Raw genomic sequence first — 18,904 nt, forward strand, 5'->3', positions numbered from 1 at the left:
CACAGCCGCGGCCCACCTCATTTTTGTTTCTTCATTTCATAGAAATCGAGACATGCGTTTGCTTTTCAAGCTCGAGTAGGAGCAGCCAACGACTGAACAACAGACCATGGTTTATCAGGACAAATATAAATGGGCGACCGCCGCGCGAATCTCTAATAATCGGAGGCTTGCGGCAGAGTCGTTTGCCGTCGTCACTCTTCTCGGACCGGTAGCCGGCAGCACACAGTGTATCCCACAATCTCTCGCTCTTTCACTGGTCACCTATTGCTGTTGTAATAAATAAAGGGAGCCAGATACATTTTGGCATTCCTGTAAAAAGAATCTAGTAGTGAGCAAAGCTTTGACCCACGCTATTGCGGCAGCCAGCTGCGCGGTCCCGTCTGTTCACGTGTGTCCCAGGAAGACATGCGCGAGTTGTTTTGATGGAAATAGAATCTCTTAGTTGTGTTCATCTTTTGACTTTTACCTTAGTGGGAAACCCTACCCTCGTCTGTATGGCCACTCCAAGCCACCATAAGACTGCAACACTGATGTTAGCACTTGCGATTGAGACCCCCCACGCCCCCTTGTTTTTTGCGATGTTTTTTGTTTGTGTGTATGTCTTGAAGTTTTTTTGTGTGTCAAAAAAAATAGCAAATAATTCAGTGCACCCCCCCCCCCCCCGCATAAATCTCCGGGATTCACTTGAACTTGGCAGGTATGAAGGTGTTTTTGCAAGCATAGCGGGAATCCGCTCGACTGTATATTCATGACACAGTCGGCTACGAGACGCTGACAAGGCCATTGCTCCCAAGTTGAAAAACGTGCCAACTCCATAAAAGTTTCATACTACAATCAGCAGCTGCATGAGACGGGGCAGAATGAGCCCACGACCATGGATGGATATTTTCTGGCAGAAACAGCACAGCAAACAGACTCTTCGCAGCACTTTTTGTGAAGCGGGAGTGGCACAAAAATTCCTGCTTGACGTAGGTCTTAACCAGGTTCCGTCAATAGTTAAGACTCGCCGCAACTGTACGCGTATGCTGTGCTGTTCAGTATTTCTTTTTGCGGTCCACATAATAAACGGAATACGCAAAGTTGTCGTCCCCCGCCTTAAGGTAGATCATAGGCTATCTTAATAGGGCCTTACTTGAGTACGAAGAAAATTCCGCGATAAGTACAAGGTGGGTTTTTGAAATGCATTAAGGGAGGACTTATGGCTAAGGGTGACTTAAGTCATAAGGATAAGGTTAAGTTAGCTTTATGAATACGGGGGTTAACCTCCCTATTGCTTTCTTTATTTGCAATTATGATGATTTGTGGCTTTGCCTTTTAAAACGGGTGAACACATACGTTGTGTTCCAGCCTAGGTATGTAAAAAAGAAAAACAATAGCACTAAGTAGAGTTCACTTTTGGCGCCACTGTTGGAACCTTGTCTTTGTGGTGGAAACCGCCTTTGCATACCTGTTAATCAGGGCCAGCGCCTAATAGGGTGCCTCGATGCGAGCACCCTTCTAGGGTGAGGACAACCGCGTCGTCTGCTAGCGCGACCGCCATGTTCTTGCATCTGCCGGTTGCGCAGCATAGAGTTTTCTCAAATTAACTAGAGGGGACTCTGGCGCTGCGATCGTTCAGCGACCATAGGAATGATGGGTAGTACACACATTTGCCAAGTCTTCGTACTTGCCGGCGGCGAATCCTATTGCGGCTTTGTTTATTGCAGGTTAGTTTTGTTTTGAAAGAATGAACGAAACCTTTTGAACTTCGTGACTTGATTCGAAAAGGTAAGCCTAAAAGAATAAGGTTGCGAAAGCGCCAAGGGTGAATATTACCTAATTTATGTTTGGTGAAAAAAACGGCTCTAAGCCACGCGAACACACACGGAGCCAGAAGCAGGCCAGAAGTACAAATATGTGTACTACCCATCATTCCCATGCTCGCTAAAGCGCCGTGCGCTGCAGCTCTCATAGACACTAGCGCCAGAGTTCCCTCTAGTGTATATGAAGAAACTCTATGGCGGGGAGCGCCTCGATAGCGGTGACTCCTGCTTGCAGTAGGCGCTTGCATTCTGCTTTAGCTTCGATAATCATCTTTTGCCAGAGTAGATAAGCGAGAGTGAACATTCAATGACGTGTCTGCTAGTTCGAGAGGATTAGCGAAGGTATAGAGAGATTCTTTCTGTAATAAGAGTTGACATCGGCGGGCAACTGCCCGTCTTCGTAGTTGAACTGTCACTGCGAGTTTTCTCTCGTCGCGCTCACATATGGACATAGTGGAAAGTAAGACAAATATGCTAAATTAGGTAACTGGTGTGGAAAGTAAGAGAAATATGCTAAAGTAGGTAGCTGCTGTGTATATAAGTACAAATGCCCGGATCCTTACTACCATTGTCACTATTACGTGCCGCCTACACGATTACATGGTGGCAAACTGTCATGCACTAGGTAATCAAAACAAAAACACGTGATGGAGTACAATCATTTAATACCGTTACGTAAAATATGTTACGGAAAAGATAATTAGGAACTGTGAGCTTGATTACGTCGAGTTTTTTTTTCTTGCGTATGTGTATAGGGAAACAAAATGTCTTGCTGTTAAGGTAGACTAACACCAGCTCAAGTTTTGCTTCGTGATCTCCGGCATGTGTGGGGGGTTTCTGACGTAAATGTATGCGTAGCCTCAGTCTTGTGTAGGTGGCTACCAGCATCTTGTCTATTCCTTATGTTCTGCGCAAGTACTTGGGCATGGCCGGTCTACCTTCGCAAGGTTTTCTTTCAGAGAGTGTAGTGGCGACTTCGTGTGTACATTGTTTGTACACCACGCAATAATGCCCATAAAGTGCTCCTCATAGTTCAGAGTGCGGATCACTTCCCTGCTCGGATAAATCAAGTTTCGTCCATCGCTCACATATACCTTGGGAACTGTCAAAGAAGCGTATTCATTTTTGGCTGCACCAAGGAGGGCACCCTTGCACTGTGAACAGGATACGCACTTCAAAACGCTTTTCAGGATGTAACCTGCAAGATAGTACAAAATTCAGCATTCCGTTGCTGTCAGCTCCTCAATGAACAAAATCTCGGAGTCGTTTATTTCTTTATACGAATTTTCTGAGTGTTGCTTCTTGGCTTGAGAAAGGAGTTCGACGAGGTAGTCGATCATCAAGCTCATAGCTTGTTGTCCCCGATGTATGTAGAAATTGGCTCACGCTCACAAGCATCAGAGCCCAGTTCAAATCATATGCTGCTGGCACTGGCTTCATTAGGCACACAACAGAAAACAGATTTTCGAGGCAGTCTTGGAAGTAACCTGCCCGTTATAAAAGAAACTCATAGCCTTCATTGTCCAGAAAGACTTCTTGAAGGCGAAGAACAACTGTCGTGAAAATGAGAAGCCGGGCTTGGGATGGTTTCCACTTAGCTGTGGTGCCCATCTTCATTCCTTTGATTGTCTCTGCTGCAAGGCGCAGGGTGTGCCCCGCCATGGTGGTCTAGTGGCTAAGGTACTCGGCTGCTGACCCGCAGGTCGCGAGATCAAATCCCGGCAGTGGCGGCTGCATTTCTGATGGAGGCGGAAATGTTGTAGGCCCGTGTACTCATATTTGGGTGCACCCAGGTGGTCGAAATTTCCGGAGCCCTCCACTACGGCGTCTCTCATAATCAAATGGTGGTTTTGGGACGTTAAACGCCACAAATCAATCAAGGCACAGGGTGTTCAGAACAGACTTGTCAATATTTCGGTGGCTTAGAGCTAAAGTGGGATGGCGTGACGACATCAAAGCATACCACTTCGACACCAAGTCCATGAACCATGCGGTCGTTTCGGCAGCTGGGTCAAGCGTCCCTTCGTTTACCAGAAATCTAACAGCTGTTGTGGCATCTCTGAAAAATTTGAGAGCTACTCCAACCTTCATTTTTGTGAAGTGACCGCAGCTTACATGAACCTCGGATAGGGCAGGTGCGACCTTAAGCTCTCTCTATGCATCGTAGTTCATAATGGTAAAATATATCATATCATGGAGGTGGCATAACTATCAGTATTTTGTAAGGCTCTGGTCTCAGTAGGAGTGCTATGAAAATGTTAGTTTTTTTGTGTGTGTGTGTATATATATTATATAAATATATATATATATAAATTTTGTGTTTTCGAGCACCCGCCATTACTTTGGTAATGAAGGTGAGCCCTCATACTGAATTAGACACTGCACGCGGTGGAAAGTGCCTACTTTTGAATGGGAAAAGCATTGGTTCAGCATTTGGCTTCAGCTTCTTCCATCCATCTGCCCGTTTTAGTTCAAAGCGGCATATTTCAAAGTGAGCCTGTATGGAAAATTGACGTTAATATACGTGATTTGTTTCTTCGAGCAATAGGAACAAAGTACAACAAATCAATGAAATCGAAACAAACTGCACGAATACGGCACGTGCAATGCTCCTAAATTATTTCACCTACTTTCGTTACAGGTAAGATAAGCTAGAATAACTGTCAAAATAGCATAATTTTTCTGCACAACATAACGTAAAAATACCTTTATAAACAATACTGCGAAACACAAGGATAGTGCTTCACATCTTTTGAGCTCTCAGATTCGCTTCTCACATTGATATGTAGGCGCAAAGATAGGTAGTGAACAATTTCGTTAAAATAAGTGCCATGCACCTCGGATAACTACAGCCTTCGTGGTTCAAAAAGATTGATCGTATTTTTCAAGCCTGTGCCTTAGTTCATTCTATGAAGTGAAAAAAAAAAGGGGGGGGGGGGAGCTGTAAATGCACCGGAGGTTCCATATGTTGGTCCCGCTGTAAGAGGCTATGTTACCATCAATCTGAACATATAAAATATCAAGTCTGCGTCTCCATATGCATATCCATTTGCAGACACGCTGGCATATGGATTTGACACTGCTATGAATCGGGTACCCACATTTCATATACATGTATGGTTCGTCGGCTGCCACTTGTCCCGCTTGATTTTAGTGGTCCATAGGAATCGTCTTTTTGGGTCCCTGGGAAAGGAAAACATTCTTCAGCCATTTCTAGCGCTGTTACTGCATTGCAGAATGCAGCACCCAGGCATTCTGCGCAAAGACGGCGTGAAGGATGGTGCTTTTCGTGTCGAGCGGAAAAGTCTGCGTGAGCGGAAAGCAAGAAAATGGCGTTGGAGCTCCCCGAGGACCGTTCGTGGCAGCAACTGCTTCGTCAAAGAGTGGCTCCACCCTAAGCGGGGGAGCGCGGGCATCAAGGCACCTTTGCGCCTGATGTAGTGCAGTTGCCTCTGGTGGGTAGGGTGAGAGGTTTTGACATTGTAACACCATGTGCTCTACTGTCTCCTGTTCTGCTCTGCTTACGGTCTGGGGGGATGTTTAGATTGAAGGAGCTGCAGCACGTGAGCGTGCGAACCGCTCCCGCACGTGCTTCAAACAGTAGCTTGTTTCTATCACTGTTTTCATACACAGGTAGGGCAATCCCCTATTGAGCTGCCAAGCATGATCAGTAAGCAGATGCTCCCTTGTCGGGCTGTGCTAGCTTCAGTGTTAGTGTTAGCAAGAAGCGAACACTAACTACGTTGCATGTTTTGTGCATCAGTGAATTCAACGGACGGTTTGTGAGACGATAAATCTGATTCGTTCTTGCGAGACGTGAAATGAAAAATGTGGCAACTCGTATCAGCTTCACGAGATTTTCTGTAGCCATGTTGTTCAAGGTTATGGTCTGACCTTTGCAGCTGAAATTCTCGTTTTAAGTTCGTGTAGCATTCGTCACTGCTTTTGTAGTGCATGAATGCCATAACATTTATTGTTTGCAAAAAGTTGCGCAAGCTCGTGGTTTGTTCTCAAAAACATGGCCAATGCTGCGCCACTTGTTTTTGTGCCTTTGTTGATGGATGGTAGCACACTGCAAGCAAGCCGCTTGTGGGTGGGTTCTAGAGTGAAATGTACTCCCCGCCTAGATAATTGGTGATGAGTGATGCAGTTTTGGTGTTATCGGAGTTGTTTGGCGGAGCAGTCGTGGCGATGTTTCTGGATGCTAAATACTAGATGTTTTTTACTCGCTGTCACGCACTGTGTGACAGTGACAAACGATAAGCTGCTAACTCATGAGGAGCGAGTTGCACTTTGCGTCCCCTCATGCATTAATGTTTTTTCTTGCTTGTAAGATACCTTGATTGTATTTAATTTATATGCTTCAGTGAGGTCATGATTAAGGCATTGTTTTGCTTGTGCATTGCATGTAGCCCTATTACAGTTGATTTAATGGAGTGCCGCATGCAGTCAACACGCTGAAGCTCAACTAGCAGAGCTAAATAATTGGAGCAACGAAATGTAAAATCTACACCTCTCTGCCAACTTCTACTCCACTTCACCGATGCCTTCCGAACTATGTTCCTGTGACACGAATTTTTTCTATTTCGACGTTGTTAGAGGCATATGTCTGTAGATCTTATGCTGATGGAACCTGCAACGTCAGAATACAGTGAATTGCGCGTGGTTAGTCTGAGCATGGCTACTTAATGAGAAGTTGTGTTTCGCTTGTGTTTCGTTTAAGAAGCAACAGTAGTTGCTTCTTCAACGGCATAATATGTTTGCAAACCATCGCTCTGTTAAACATTTAGCCTTGTGTAGCCATGATGGTGCACTAATTTGCTAACGTTCTACGACTTCAGGAAATTAGTCAGGCAGGCTCTGTACCAATTACCTCTGAGTGCTGTTCAGTTCATCTGTCAATTCTGCGCAGTGTTCTATAACACAACCAGGATTACGCAAGGCATGATGCACAATCAGCCGACACCACCAGCCTTCACACTGCGGCGAAAATGAGGTAGTGAACATTTAGCAGTTATATTGTTTGGGAAAGTACTTTGTTCCGATATACATTCATTCGGTGATCAAGAGTTTATCAGGTGAATGTGGCATGGGGGATACGTCCGTGTGTCCTATCATGCGAGTTCAGGGGTAATATACCTCTCACAGCCATCTTGGATTGCACGGCGTGCCACCTATAGACCAATTCCAGCACTTAGTCAGGAAAATGCAGGGGCGCTGTCTTGATAGGCAAAGGACGCTCTGCCTACCGCAGTTTCTGCTGGGTTTTCACTGGTGCATGTGGTGTTCTCAGTCAAGCAACATGAAAAAAAAAAAAGGTATACCGATGACTTGCGTCGTGCTTGGGTGTGAGTCGCGTCTCACAACGTCTTTTAAAGCAGCCTTCAGCGCTTACGGGGGAAGTTTCGTGCGGACGTCGCAATGTTTTGAATTTTGACCGCCTTACGATTTTACGAATCTTGCCTAAAATTTTATGAAAAATGTTTCATTTTCGATAAAAAAACACATAAAATTAGTAAAATAGCGTGGCCTCATTGATTAGCTAAGGTGCATTACCGTATTATATAATTGCGGAGGCCACGTGCTATATTCCGCCATCAGGAAAGAACAATATGTATTGGTGTCAAGTTCTGTATTGATGTCAAGTATTAGTGTCAAGACTGCCAAGTCTCTCGCATTGTCCAGGAGACTCCCGGATTTCGACTGTTTCTTTCCATTGTACAGTTGCCATGAAAATCTCCCGGATATTAAAATAAGTTTGTGAGATCTGACCGCACTGACTAAAATGAAGGTCAGCACTTCCCAGGGTTTTTGCGGGCCCACCGCATTTTTATTATGAACAAATTTAAGAGGCGTCTATTTAAAATTACACAGTAACGTAGAGTCTTGGTGATGTGAAACTGGCAGATAAGAATTTTAAAAATTCCCCGTCCAAATTAATGTGTCCATTAAACCGGAATTCGAATGTTCTGAACACTTTCTGATCGTGGCGTGTGATATGAACTTTAGTAACCGAAAGAAACCATGGAGAGCAGCGTGCTCGAAGCTTTGGAAGTACGTGTGCGACAAGCGCACGCACTGTGTTCTACAGCGCGTTCCACAACAGCTGTGGACGAAACCGGGGTTGTTTGACACGATCCGGTGTGGCGACGACTTTACTGACAGAACTCCGATAGTGTGCCTGCGGCCAACGCTCAAAGTAACGCTGCTTTCTGTAAAGTCTCTGGACAAAACTGCAGCAGTTGCGACTATGGATAGCATAAGATAGGTTATTTTTGAAAGAACGTGGATTGAAAACTTAACTACCATTTGCTGCAATTACCACGCACAAAACCGTGGTCATAGTGATGTGATAGCGATCTATTACTTTTGAGAGCAGGTGGTTGACTCAGCAATAGGATTAAAGCTGTTAAAGATGTAAAAAAGAATGGAACTGTTTTGGCGTTTTTGTCCAAAAAATCTTGTAGCGAGCAGAGCCAAAGCTTCGACCCACGCTCTTGCAGCAGACAGCTTCGTTCACGTTTGAAGACATATGCGAGTTGATTTTTTTGCTAGTTATTTTGATGACTCGAAACTTCGGGAGCTTCGCTCACCCTATGAGACCCTCACCTTATTGGGAAATGCTACCCTCGTGTGTTCAGAACTTCGGGAGCTTCGCTCACCCTATGAGACCCTCACCTTAGTGGGAAATGCTACCCTCGTATGTTCGGGCACTTTAAGCCATTATGAGATCGTAACACCGATATATTTGCGTTTCTGACCCTCCTCTCTCTAGTTTTTCGTGATGTTTTTTTTATTTTGAGGGAAAATAATATAACACGTCGGTTTGACTAACAGCAATAAAACATTAATGTGCTTGCAGCTAAGGGCAACACAGAACAGTATCGCAGGACACGAAAGCGTATGGTGTGAAATGCAAATTGGAACGTCAGCAGTCCTTGTCTTCTAAACAGTTTACCGACCGCCAAACTCGCCTCTCTCATTCATAGAGTCGATGGAGAGCTACCTAGAAGCACACAAAAAGCGCAACTGCCGACTACTACCTACTTACCGGCGACTCCAATTTACCTGCAATAAACTGGGAAATGTGTAAAGCAGTGTCCGAAACAGGCACGCTGCATTTACTCCTTGACATTGCATTCACCCATGACCTTGCTCAAGTTGTTCGCCAAAGCACTCGCAAGTCCAGGGAAAATGCATTATTTTGGATCTTGTATTCCTTGACAGGTGTTTTGAGCTGTTCAAAGTGACAGTTGATAAGGGTATCTCAGATAACGAAGTAGTCTTCGTCCAAATAACTTATAACGAAAGAATGTCAACACAGAAGGAGGCCATTACGAATGTTCCAAACTTTTATAAGGCTGACAACGGAAGTATAATTGACTTGTCATTTGCTCTAGATAGTTTTGATTCTCAAGTTGACATCAATGCCATACGGGAATCATTTAAGGGCGCTGTTTTCCATTGTATAAAAAATTTTGTACCACTTAGGAAAAGAACAAAAGCTTAACGGAACCTCTGGATAAACAGGGAAATAATCCAACCGAAATGCCGAATTAGCCGCCAGATACAGAAAGTAACTAAAGATCACGCGAAAATCATAGAGCGCAACTGCGCTCTATGATTACTCAAGCCAAAAACAGATATTACAAGGAAACATTGACAGAGTTCATGACGTTTCCTAATAAATTTTGGCGTCACAGGTCAAAAAAGAATGACGAGTCACTCATTATAGTGGATAACATTCTGTTTACTGACCCTGCAAAGATTGCTTCTTACGAATTCTTTCAGTCACAACTCCCATCAGTCTAATGAGGAATTCACTTTGTCTCCATTGTCTCACTCGGAAAGAATGCCAAATGTTGAAGTTTCATGCGAGGGAATTGTAGCCCTGCTACTGAATATGAACATAAAAAAAAAATCTGTAGGCCCTGATGACATCGCAAATTTCTCCACAGGTACGCGGAACGGGTTGCTCATTACTTAACGTCACTCACAGAATGCCGAATCCCTGATGACTTGCTTAAGGCTAAAGTTATACCTGTGCATAAATCTGGTGATAAGCAGGTAATTGAAAACTATCGTCCAATATCGCTGACCTGCGTTGCTGCAAGCTCCTGAAGCACGTTGTATCCAAGTCAATCTACGTGTGCTTGGAAAATGCCAACAAATTTTTGCCCAACCAACATGGATTCAGACAGCGCCATTCCACAACACAGCTTCTTGAAACAGGTAAATAATGACTGTCTTGAACTCAGACGAAAAGAAACAGATGCGATATGTCTTGATCTGTCGAAAGCATTCGATAGAGTGCTACATGCAGAATTGCTCGTGAAGGTAAGAGTTATGGGACTAAATGTGAAAATAGTGAAATAGATATCTGCGTACCTTCAGGGCAGAACATGTTAAATCAAAACCGTTGAACGTGACGTCAGGTGTTTCACAGGGTTCTATGTTAGTCCCGGTGCTATTTTTAGTTTATATAATGATATTTTGATAAAGTTCCTCATCAGGTGTTTCACAGGGTTCTATGTTAGTCCCGGTGCTATTTTTAGTTTATATAATGATATTTTGATAAAGTTCCTCATAACAAATCAATTTTTAAGCTTCAGCAACTAGGACTTAGCTCAGATATACTAAATTGGATAGCCGCGTATTTGGAGAACCGTCAACAAAAAGTACATGTAGATGATGATTGCTCATCTAGTTCATTGGAAGTACTGTCTGGTGTCCCACAGGGGTCAGTGCTGGGTCCTTTGTTGTTTTTAATTTTTATAAATGATATTTCCGCAGTTGTCGAAAGCCCGGTTGAAATCAAACTTTTTGCAGACGATTGTTTAATTTACGCTCCTGTACCTAACGCAAACGACCAAATCAAAATTAATCGCTGTCTGCAAGCCTTGCATAAATGGTGCGCCCAGTGGGGGATGGAAATTAACTTTTCAAAGACTACGTTCACCCATATAACCAAGAAAAAATCCGTACTTGTGTATGATTATAAAATCGGAAATAGCCTTCTGACCAGAACACACAGCTTTAAATACCTGGGGGTGACTATTACCAGCGATTTGGGGTGGCACACTCGTGTTGAGGAGGTGTGTTCAAAGCTCTACAGGAAGTTGTTTTACTTGAGAAAAAAACTCGAACATGCCCCTAGAGATGTCAAATTACTTTCATATAAGACATTTGTTCGCCCTATTTTGGAGTATGCGTCTTCTGTATGGAGTCATCAGCAGTCACTGAGAGATAAAATAGAAAAAATTCAAAGGCTAGCAGTGCGCTTCATTTGCTCGCGGTACCGGAGGACAGAATCCGTCACAAATTTGTTAAAATCATGTGCGCTAGAACCCATGCAAGTGCGCCGGGAAAAGCAAAGGTTAAAACTCCTGTTTCAAATTATAAGAGGCGAAATGAAAATAAAGACACATACATACAATCTGCACCCAAACGAGGAGCTCGGTTGAACCATAGTCACCCAATAAGGCCTTTTTGGGCGCGTCTGGATGGCTTTAAAAATTCTTTTTTTCCGTATAGTATAGAAGTGTGGAATAGACTAGCGCAAATGTCAAAGCGTTTGAGTGTTCGCTAGAATTGTACTACCGGCAACATGAAACGTAATGTCTGTTTTGTCATTGTGTATTGTTTTTGTTTTGTGTTTATATTCCTCCCTGTAATGACCCTCAAGTGAGGGTTACAGTATTAATAAACAAATATTGCCTCTGAAATAGACGAATCACTGTGCGACTTGTGTTCCACAGGGTTCTATGTTAGTCCCGGTGCTATTTTTAGTTTATATAATGATATTGCCTCTGAAATAGACGAAAGAATCACTGTGCGACTTTTCGCTGATGATTGTCTTTTGTACAAAGAAATTAGTAGCCCGGAAGAACAACAATTACTCAGTGATGCTCTGAGGGCTGTAGGAAAATGGTGTGACAAATAGAAAATGAAAATAAGTGAGAATAAAACTACTATTGCACAGAACTAATAAAGTTAATCATGTCCTTGACTTCAATTACGCCGTGAATTCATCGGTACTTCTACGATTGATGTGCTGAAATACTTAGGCGTAAACATTTCTAAGAATTTATGCTGGTCCTATCATGTCGCAACAGTAGGTGAAACTGCGGAAAAAAACTGGTTCTTGCGAAGAAAACAGCATTGTCTCAGTCAGTTAAGCAAGCTGCTTATTTGACCTATGTACGTCCCAGGCTGGAGTATGCCAGCATGGTCTGGGACCCTTATCAGTCTGGTTTAATTGAGAGACTGGAAAGAGTTCAACGTCGAGCCGCAAGCTTCATCCTATCAAAATATTCTCGTGCAGATTCTGTCTCCGAAATGCTCAATTCGCTCAACTTGCCCATGCTTGCTGAACACAGGTGCATAGCAAGGCTAAAGTTTTTTACTATCTCACTAAAATCAAATTTGACGTTAATAGTTACCAGCACTTGACAGCATGAGAAGGTAGAGTACTGTGGAGAGGGAAGGAGGGTACCTTCGAAGCACTTCAAATGTACATGAACAGCTATGTGTTTTCTCTTTTCCCAAGAACCATAACAGAATAAAATGAATTGCCGCCACAAACACGAGAAAGCGCCAGTGCAGATGAATTCCAGAATTACCTTACACGAAATTAAGGAATTATACGCTTGTACTCATGTTCTATCTTGGATGCCTCTGAAATTATTCTTAACCATTCTGTCTATATTTTTGTGTCATGTATGTATGGAACATTCTTCTCATGTGCAGTTGTGTATCCTTGTACATAGTGCTCGGTTATGGTTTGCACCACTGCTGGTAGACTTCGTGTGCATGTTGTAGCAAAATTTTGTCAACCTATAAACGAACTATTTTCTTGTGTATGCCAACGTTTGTTTCATTTATTGGTTTCTGTTGTTTTATTGTTACCAATGTATTTTTTCTTTATTCTTTGAAGTGCCTTTCGTTATTTATTATGAAATGTATGTTTTGCATAGTACTACTTTTGACCCACCTTGTAACGGCCGACAGGGCAACACTATGTGTAAATAAAATCCATTCCATCGCAGGCACAAATAAAAAAATTTTGGTGCCCCTCCCCCTCCCCCCCCCCCCCCCCCGCTCGGGGGTTTTGCAAAGTTCTCTGTTGGCAGGTAGGGAAACTTCCTTTGTAAGTACAGGGATGATGGTGGTAGCACTTTTCACAAATGGCCATCTAGGGGCGGCCTCTTCAACTCACCTGTGGCTTCTTGCAGCCTGTTCCATAGCCAAGCCAGGCCAAGACTGCCAAACATTAAATCAAAATGACTGTGCCCAGGGTGGTTCGACTGACTAGGTTGCGACACATCATGCAGGAACGTTCTCACAGTTTCAACATAACAGCGGGGTTCACAACACACGATATTCTATGAGAGCTATATCGGGACCGATGGAAGACAACGTAACAGCCGGAAAAAACGCTGTAGCTAGGAACGTAACAGCGGGGTTTCACTGTGTAAGGTCTTGCCAGTCTTTTTCTATTACGCTGTTCTCGCATTTCTGTGGTTCCCGGTTCAAGATCGAATTGATGTGATCTTGCAGTTGCATTTTATACAACATGATTTGGAAAAGCGAAAGAAATGATGTCATCATGTGATTGCATTTTATACTACATGATTTGGGGAAAAAAAAAAAACTAGACTGAAAGGCCAGGGTGGTTTCTTCTGTGCAGACAACAAACTGCAGAGGACGACGAGGCCAGCTGATCGAGCAGTGAAGTTTGCCCCACCCAGTGGCGGCGCTGGTGGTCGAGAGAATCAACAAGACTTTGAGGAGCGCAAAAACAGGCGAAATCGAGAGGAGCGTGTCTCCACTGGTGGCACTGAGACAAGATTCGATTTTGGAAGGTGAGGAGGTTGCTGTTTGGTTGCAGCATCTGTGTTGCTATGAAATGTCTTTGAGAGCCGAATTTTTCATGAAGACTTTCCTAGATAGCAACATAACTTTTTTTATAGGTTCTGAATGTAAAAAGCGTACAGTCTGCAAGAAATGTAAAAAGCTCGATTTCAGCATGACTCCTGAACTTTAATGTTTTCAGGAGTACACGAGTGTGGCATTCCTTGAAAGACAGGCTATTCAAGTACCTTACCGCACCACGTGTGCGCAAAACTTCATGGCTGCTCTAGTCTTGGTGCAACAAGTTTTGTTGGCCCACAGCTTTCGGAATGTTACACTTGTGCTCAGGTTGGACTGGTTGAACACACTTTGTCATCCTGAGATCAGCCAAGAAATGCTTTATGTAGACTTGGTGAATGGAGCAAAACATGGAGAAACCATGATTACATGTTGTTGTTCTGCGCTTCCGGCAACCTGCATTTTACGATGTATCCATTTAATACCGACAAAACCCCCCTAAAAATAATGTATTGAACACCTTAGGGAACACGGAATGTTTCCAAGGGTCTGTCCCTAATAATGTCATATATTTTGTTCATTCCACTTCACTGGTCAGATTGCCTCAAAAGTTCTGAAACAGTTTCAATGCCTTCCACTTACCAATCTGTTGTGAACATGTAGGGCATATGCGCGTCTTGGGTTTTCTTTTTCGAGTAGGTATTTTTTCATAAAAACTATTAGTTCTCAGTGTCAGGGGTGCAACAGCTGCGTCAATTTGATACAATTCCCTATTGTTGCGCCGAGGTGCGCCAAAACCGTGTAATTGCGCCATGCTGTGCCAAAATGCCCGACCAGCCTTAAAATATTCTCGGTTGAGTGACTTTCAGTGAGAAATGCAGGCCTCATTGGCCACTTGCACTTTCAAACCAAGTGCGCAGACCTTAAACCACGGCGTAAGTTATATACTAGTTAGGTGAAGACACTTGCGAGACGCGGTCAACCAGATATATTATAAGATGAAGTAACAGTGCCCCACGCCCGTTGATAGGTTTACCACAGTGAATACCTATCGGCGGAGTCGATACTTCAAGCAAAAAAAAAAAAAAGCGTTACTATAGCCATCAATGCTTCACGGGAAATGTAAATTTCCTAGTCAGCAAATGTGGTTATGGCATGTCAAGAACGTATGCTGCATTTCCCACGCATGAACAAGGTTGACATGCGGCTAATGGTGTTGTTAGCCATCATATTGGTGCCACAGCAGCAACACATACAGTCAAACCTCAATATATCGAACACGGATATATCGAATTATTGCCTATATCGAACGGTTCCTACATCATGCGGGTAATCGCATGCATTATTGATTTTTTATTTCGAACTAAGTTTGACATATAATGGATATATCAAACTCAGCCACCCCAAACCGCCCGCGCTACATTGACAGGCGGTGAGCTTTCCCGCAACTCTCGAAAGTAGCGGTAGAGCGGCGGGCGTTTACAAATGCTGCACACATCGATGGCGCCGAGAGCGCCACTTTAACGTAGCGGCGTACGCGCGCCGCAGCCTTGCGGTAGAGGTTCTTGAATGAGGAAAGTGAAGAGAAAAGCGCAAAGCTGTTATTTTCTTTCAATACGAAGGCACCGACACGGCTTCGCGCGGTGGAAGGGGGAGTGGGAGGTAAAGATTGAGGAGGAAAGTATTGGAGAGAATGGACGCAGACGACTGTCTCGGACGCGGCCCGCGCTGCCGCCGGGAAGGGGAAAGCAGTCAGGCGAGCCGGCATGGGCGCGCCATGTGCGCGCTTTACGCCCGGACTCGCGTCGCAGCCTTGCAGCTTGCAGTCCGCACTGCGCCGTGCTCCCGACCGGGTTGCAGAAATTAGGTGCCTTTTCTCATCTTCTAACCACTACCACCAGCTTGCAGTTGTTGCAGTCTCTATGGTGTTAACGGCACACTGCGCACTTGCTGCAAGCTCCTCCCCCCGTAGCATCGGCAGGCATCGGTCGTTGTGCTCGCAGTGTTCGTGCGTTCAGGGTTAGGCCTGTCGCGCACTGTTCCGAACGGTGGAGCTCACGGATGTGCAGATTGTCGCCGAAGCTACTGCTGAGCAGCCAAATGAAGTCTCTGCCGAGGTGGATCCCGCAAGCCCTGATGGTGCCCCACTCTCGACATCAGCTGAGGTCGTAGCGGCCTTGGCCCTTGTGCGCCGTCACTGCGGCGCGATTGAAGGCACCGGCCTATCACTTATGGATCGCCTGGACTATATTGAGGACGCAGTCGTCAAACACGCCATGGCCAACAAAAAGCAGGCTACTCTTTTTCAATATTTTTTGCACACGCACAATAAATACTATGTTTGAATCTTCAAGTGAGTATTTACTGCACCACGCTTGAACGGTTCGTTGGTCGTTTTCAGCAAGCTGTTGACGCATTTTTTTCGTGATTTTTTGTAGCGAATTCTGGATATATCGAGCTATTTTGCGATCGCCGCGCCGTTCGATATATCGAGGTTCGACTGTAAATAGTTTGTCTGGCTCGAAGGTGTGTCATCCTGGAGATAGAGATAGGGATATCAGTCGCTGGGTCAAAGGGCGCGCACTGTTGCCACTTTATTTGGTTGAACACACCTTGCAAGCAAGCAGAGTTGTGCCCTAATCCTAACCCCCACCGGGGAAAAAAAATGAAAAAGTGAGGGTGGGTGTAGTGGTTTGAAATTTGATTGGCCTTGTTCTAAACCGTGCAGATTGCTGCCTAAGCCACCTTTGCCGCAGTAGGTCGGTGTCCCGCAGAAGAGTGTATTATGATTTGGAAGGGGCTGTAGCGCTTCTCAGGGGGACAGGACATTTTCTTTTTTTTAATGACTGAACTCTGTTTCATACATCAGATGCAACTCTGTTGAAGCTACGCAAGAAGTTCAGCCACTAAAACGTGCAACACTTCTAAATTCACGGTCGCTCGCGTGGCATCCCATTAGTGCCGGTTCACTCTGGTGTTTCTTTGTGCTCCCCCTTGGCGTGGCAGGGTGAGCACAAAAGAACGCAAGTACCAAACGACCCTGTAGTGTCCTCTCCTGCACTGACACTGAAAGTCCAAGTGGCTGCCATCCTGATGTACCCAGAGTGACGTCTCAGGAAAACTGAGCTATACAGTCCCATAAAACAGATGTTAAACGGCATTTTTGTTTGTAAGACACATATCTTCATTTACTTCTTACTGTAATAACAAAGCAAAAATTAAATTTTGGTAGCAAGAATATCGAACTACTTTTTGTTGCCATAGCATCGACTGCAAGAAGTCTCGCTAGCTTCTGCAACGTTGCAAGTGATGTGTGAAACAAAGTATGATGCATGTATGTGCTGCATAATTTTGAATACTGGTACGATCGCTGAAGTCTAAAACAATAACTGGCAATCATTTGGAGCAGCGAAGGAAATTTCTGCTGCCCTAAAAGAAGGAAAAAAATAACTTGTGCGTGAGTTTTTTTTTCTTCGCCACCCCTATTTCTCGGTTTTACGAATCTCCCTAATATTAAGGCTGCCAGCTTGGTAGAGTCAAATTTGAATTTGCAGAGTGTCAAAGAATTCAACAGATGCATTGAACGTTAATCTGGACTTGATTGTTTGCTCAGGGGTGGAATTCACAATACTTTTATTGAAGTAGCAGTGCTCATGTTCACTTTGCCCGATATAGGTGGGTTGAATGTTTTGTTGTACTTGCAGTTAAGGGGGGCACGGCTTGTGGAGACCGAAAAATCGTGAAAATACAAGTTTTTTTTTTTAAATTGCGTTTTTGAGATCTACAGCTATTAGTGCACTTATACCGTTGATTTCATGCCTATAATACCATTATTTTAGCCGCTAAGACCCTTTATACGGCGCTTTCTAGCTAGTTCTGAGCCGAAATCGACGTTGAAATCGCACTTTCCGTGAGGCGTCCCTGCCTTTTCATGTGTGCCAGTACGGCCCGCTTGGTCTCATTTGAGAGAGCTGTCTTTCGCCTTCGAATTCCCGCCAGAATGGGTCCCATTCACCCATTGGTAGCTTGTAAAATGAGTGGCAAAGAGAAGTATCAGAGCGCCTTCCTATTTGCTACTTCGCGCACGTGACTTGAGCTTGCCTCCCTATTGGTGGAGGCTCCTGGCTTTGTCTGCTCCGGGTATTGAGGCGTGCGTCCATGCGCGCCATTTTGCCTCAGTGTCAGCGGAGAAGTTTTATGATGTCAAATCCTGAGCGCAAATTCTGCACGCGGCACAAGTTTGGTGCGAAAAAGGTGCGAAGGACACTAGTCGTGAATTTCAAGAAGTGATACAGCAAAACCCCCCGAGACTCTACACTATCGGCCCATGGCTAAGTTGTCGACGCTACCACGGAAGGCCTATCTACTGCATCAGTTGTCACGGAGCCTGTGCTAAGTCCGTCAGCCGTGTTGCCTTCGAGCAGCAGTCATGTGCGACTAGATAATATCTATCTGCATCAATTTGACTTGGAAGAGGAGTGAGCTAAAGCCGAAGATAAGTTATCGAAGTTGTCCGCTGCAGTGACGGAGCGGAAACGTGCATTCGTGGTTGACGGTGCTGACGAAGCAGCTCAGCTGCCTGATAGAACCATGTTCACAATTATAGATTTGGACGCAGTGAACAGCGCTTTGTTGGCATTCGCAAAGTGCAAGGCATGCAACGGAGAACTGCAGATTGTCCGCAACGACCGGGAATTTGAACTTGCCTTGAAGTTGCGTTTTATGTGTTCGACCTGTGGGGAGACTGCGTCATTGTGGAGCTCGTCGCGCGTACATAGCGATGAACGTATGAAACCTTTTGCTGTGAACGTTTTGGCTGCGCATGCCATGCAGGCAACGGGAACAGACAGACCATGCTGAATGTGTTCTCGTTGATGGGCATCAGCCGTCGGGGTCTTCACACGAAAACGTGGTAACACAACATGAGGACGAAGTTGGCACCCGCTGCCGATCGTGCCGCACGCAATTTGACGAGCGACTGTGCGCTGTCTGTTGCGAACTTTACGCCAAACTTAATATAGGTTACATGGGAAACATCGCGGTGTCGTCTGATAGGTCATGGATGACTCGCGGTCATTCGTCGCATATCGGCCTCGGCACCGTCATTGAATTGTTCAGTGGGCTGGTGCTTGACTTGTTGTTTTGAGCAACTTTTGTGCTGAATCGAGTCGGGCCCAAAGGAAGGTGACCCTTCTTATGCATCGTGGAAGGAACATCACCAGTGTCAGAAA

The 18,904-nt window shown here is 44.7% G+C and overlaps 1 protein-coding gene and 1 long non-coding RNA gene across 2 annotated transcripts in view; both read left to right on the top strand.

Moving 5' to 3' along the window:
* The window catches only part of LOC119180980 (uncharacterized), a 78,940-nt gene that overhangs the window by 3,890 nt on the left and 56,146 nt on the right, over nucleotides 1-18,904 (top strand). The window contains exon 2 of the mRNA XM_037432133.2: nucleotides 13,492-13,666. Coding sequence (XP_037288030.2) covers nucleotides 13,492-13,666 — 175 coding nt within the window. The remainder of the gene's footprint in view (nucleotides 1-13,491; nucleotides 13,667-18,904) is intronic.
* On the top strand, nucleotides 658-12,662 carry LOC142784520 (uncharacterized). Its single transcript, XR_012888663.1, has 2 exons — nucleotides 658-10,237; nucleotides 10,316-12,662. It is a non-coding gene; the product is annotated as an uncharacterized LOC142784520 (long non-coding RNA).

The sequence above is a fragment of the Rhipicephalus microplus genome, unplaced genomic scaffold (genome assembly GCF_043290135.1).
Source record: "Rhipicephalus microplus isolate Deutch F79 unplaced genomic scaffold, USDA_Rmic scaffold_14, whole genome shotgun sequence".
In the NCBI taxonomy this organism is placed as follows: Eukaryota; Metazoa; Arthropoda; class Arachnida; order Ixodida; family Ixodidae; genus Rhipicephalus; species Rhipicephalus microplus.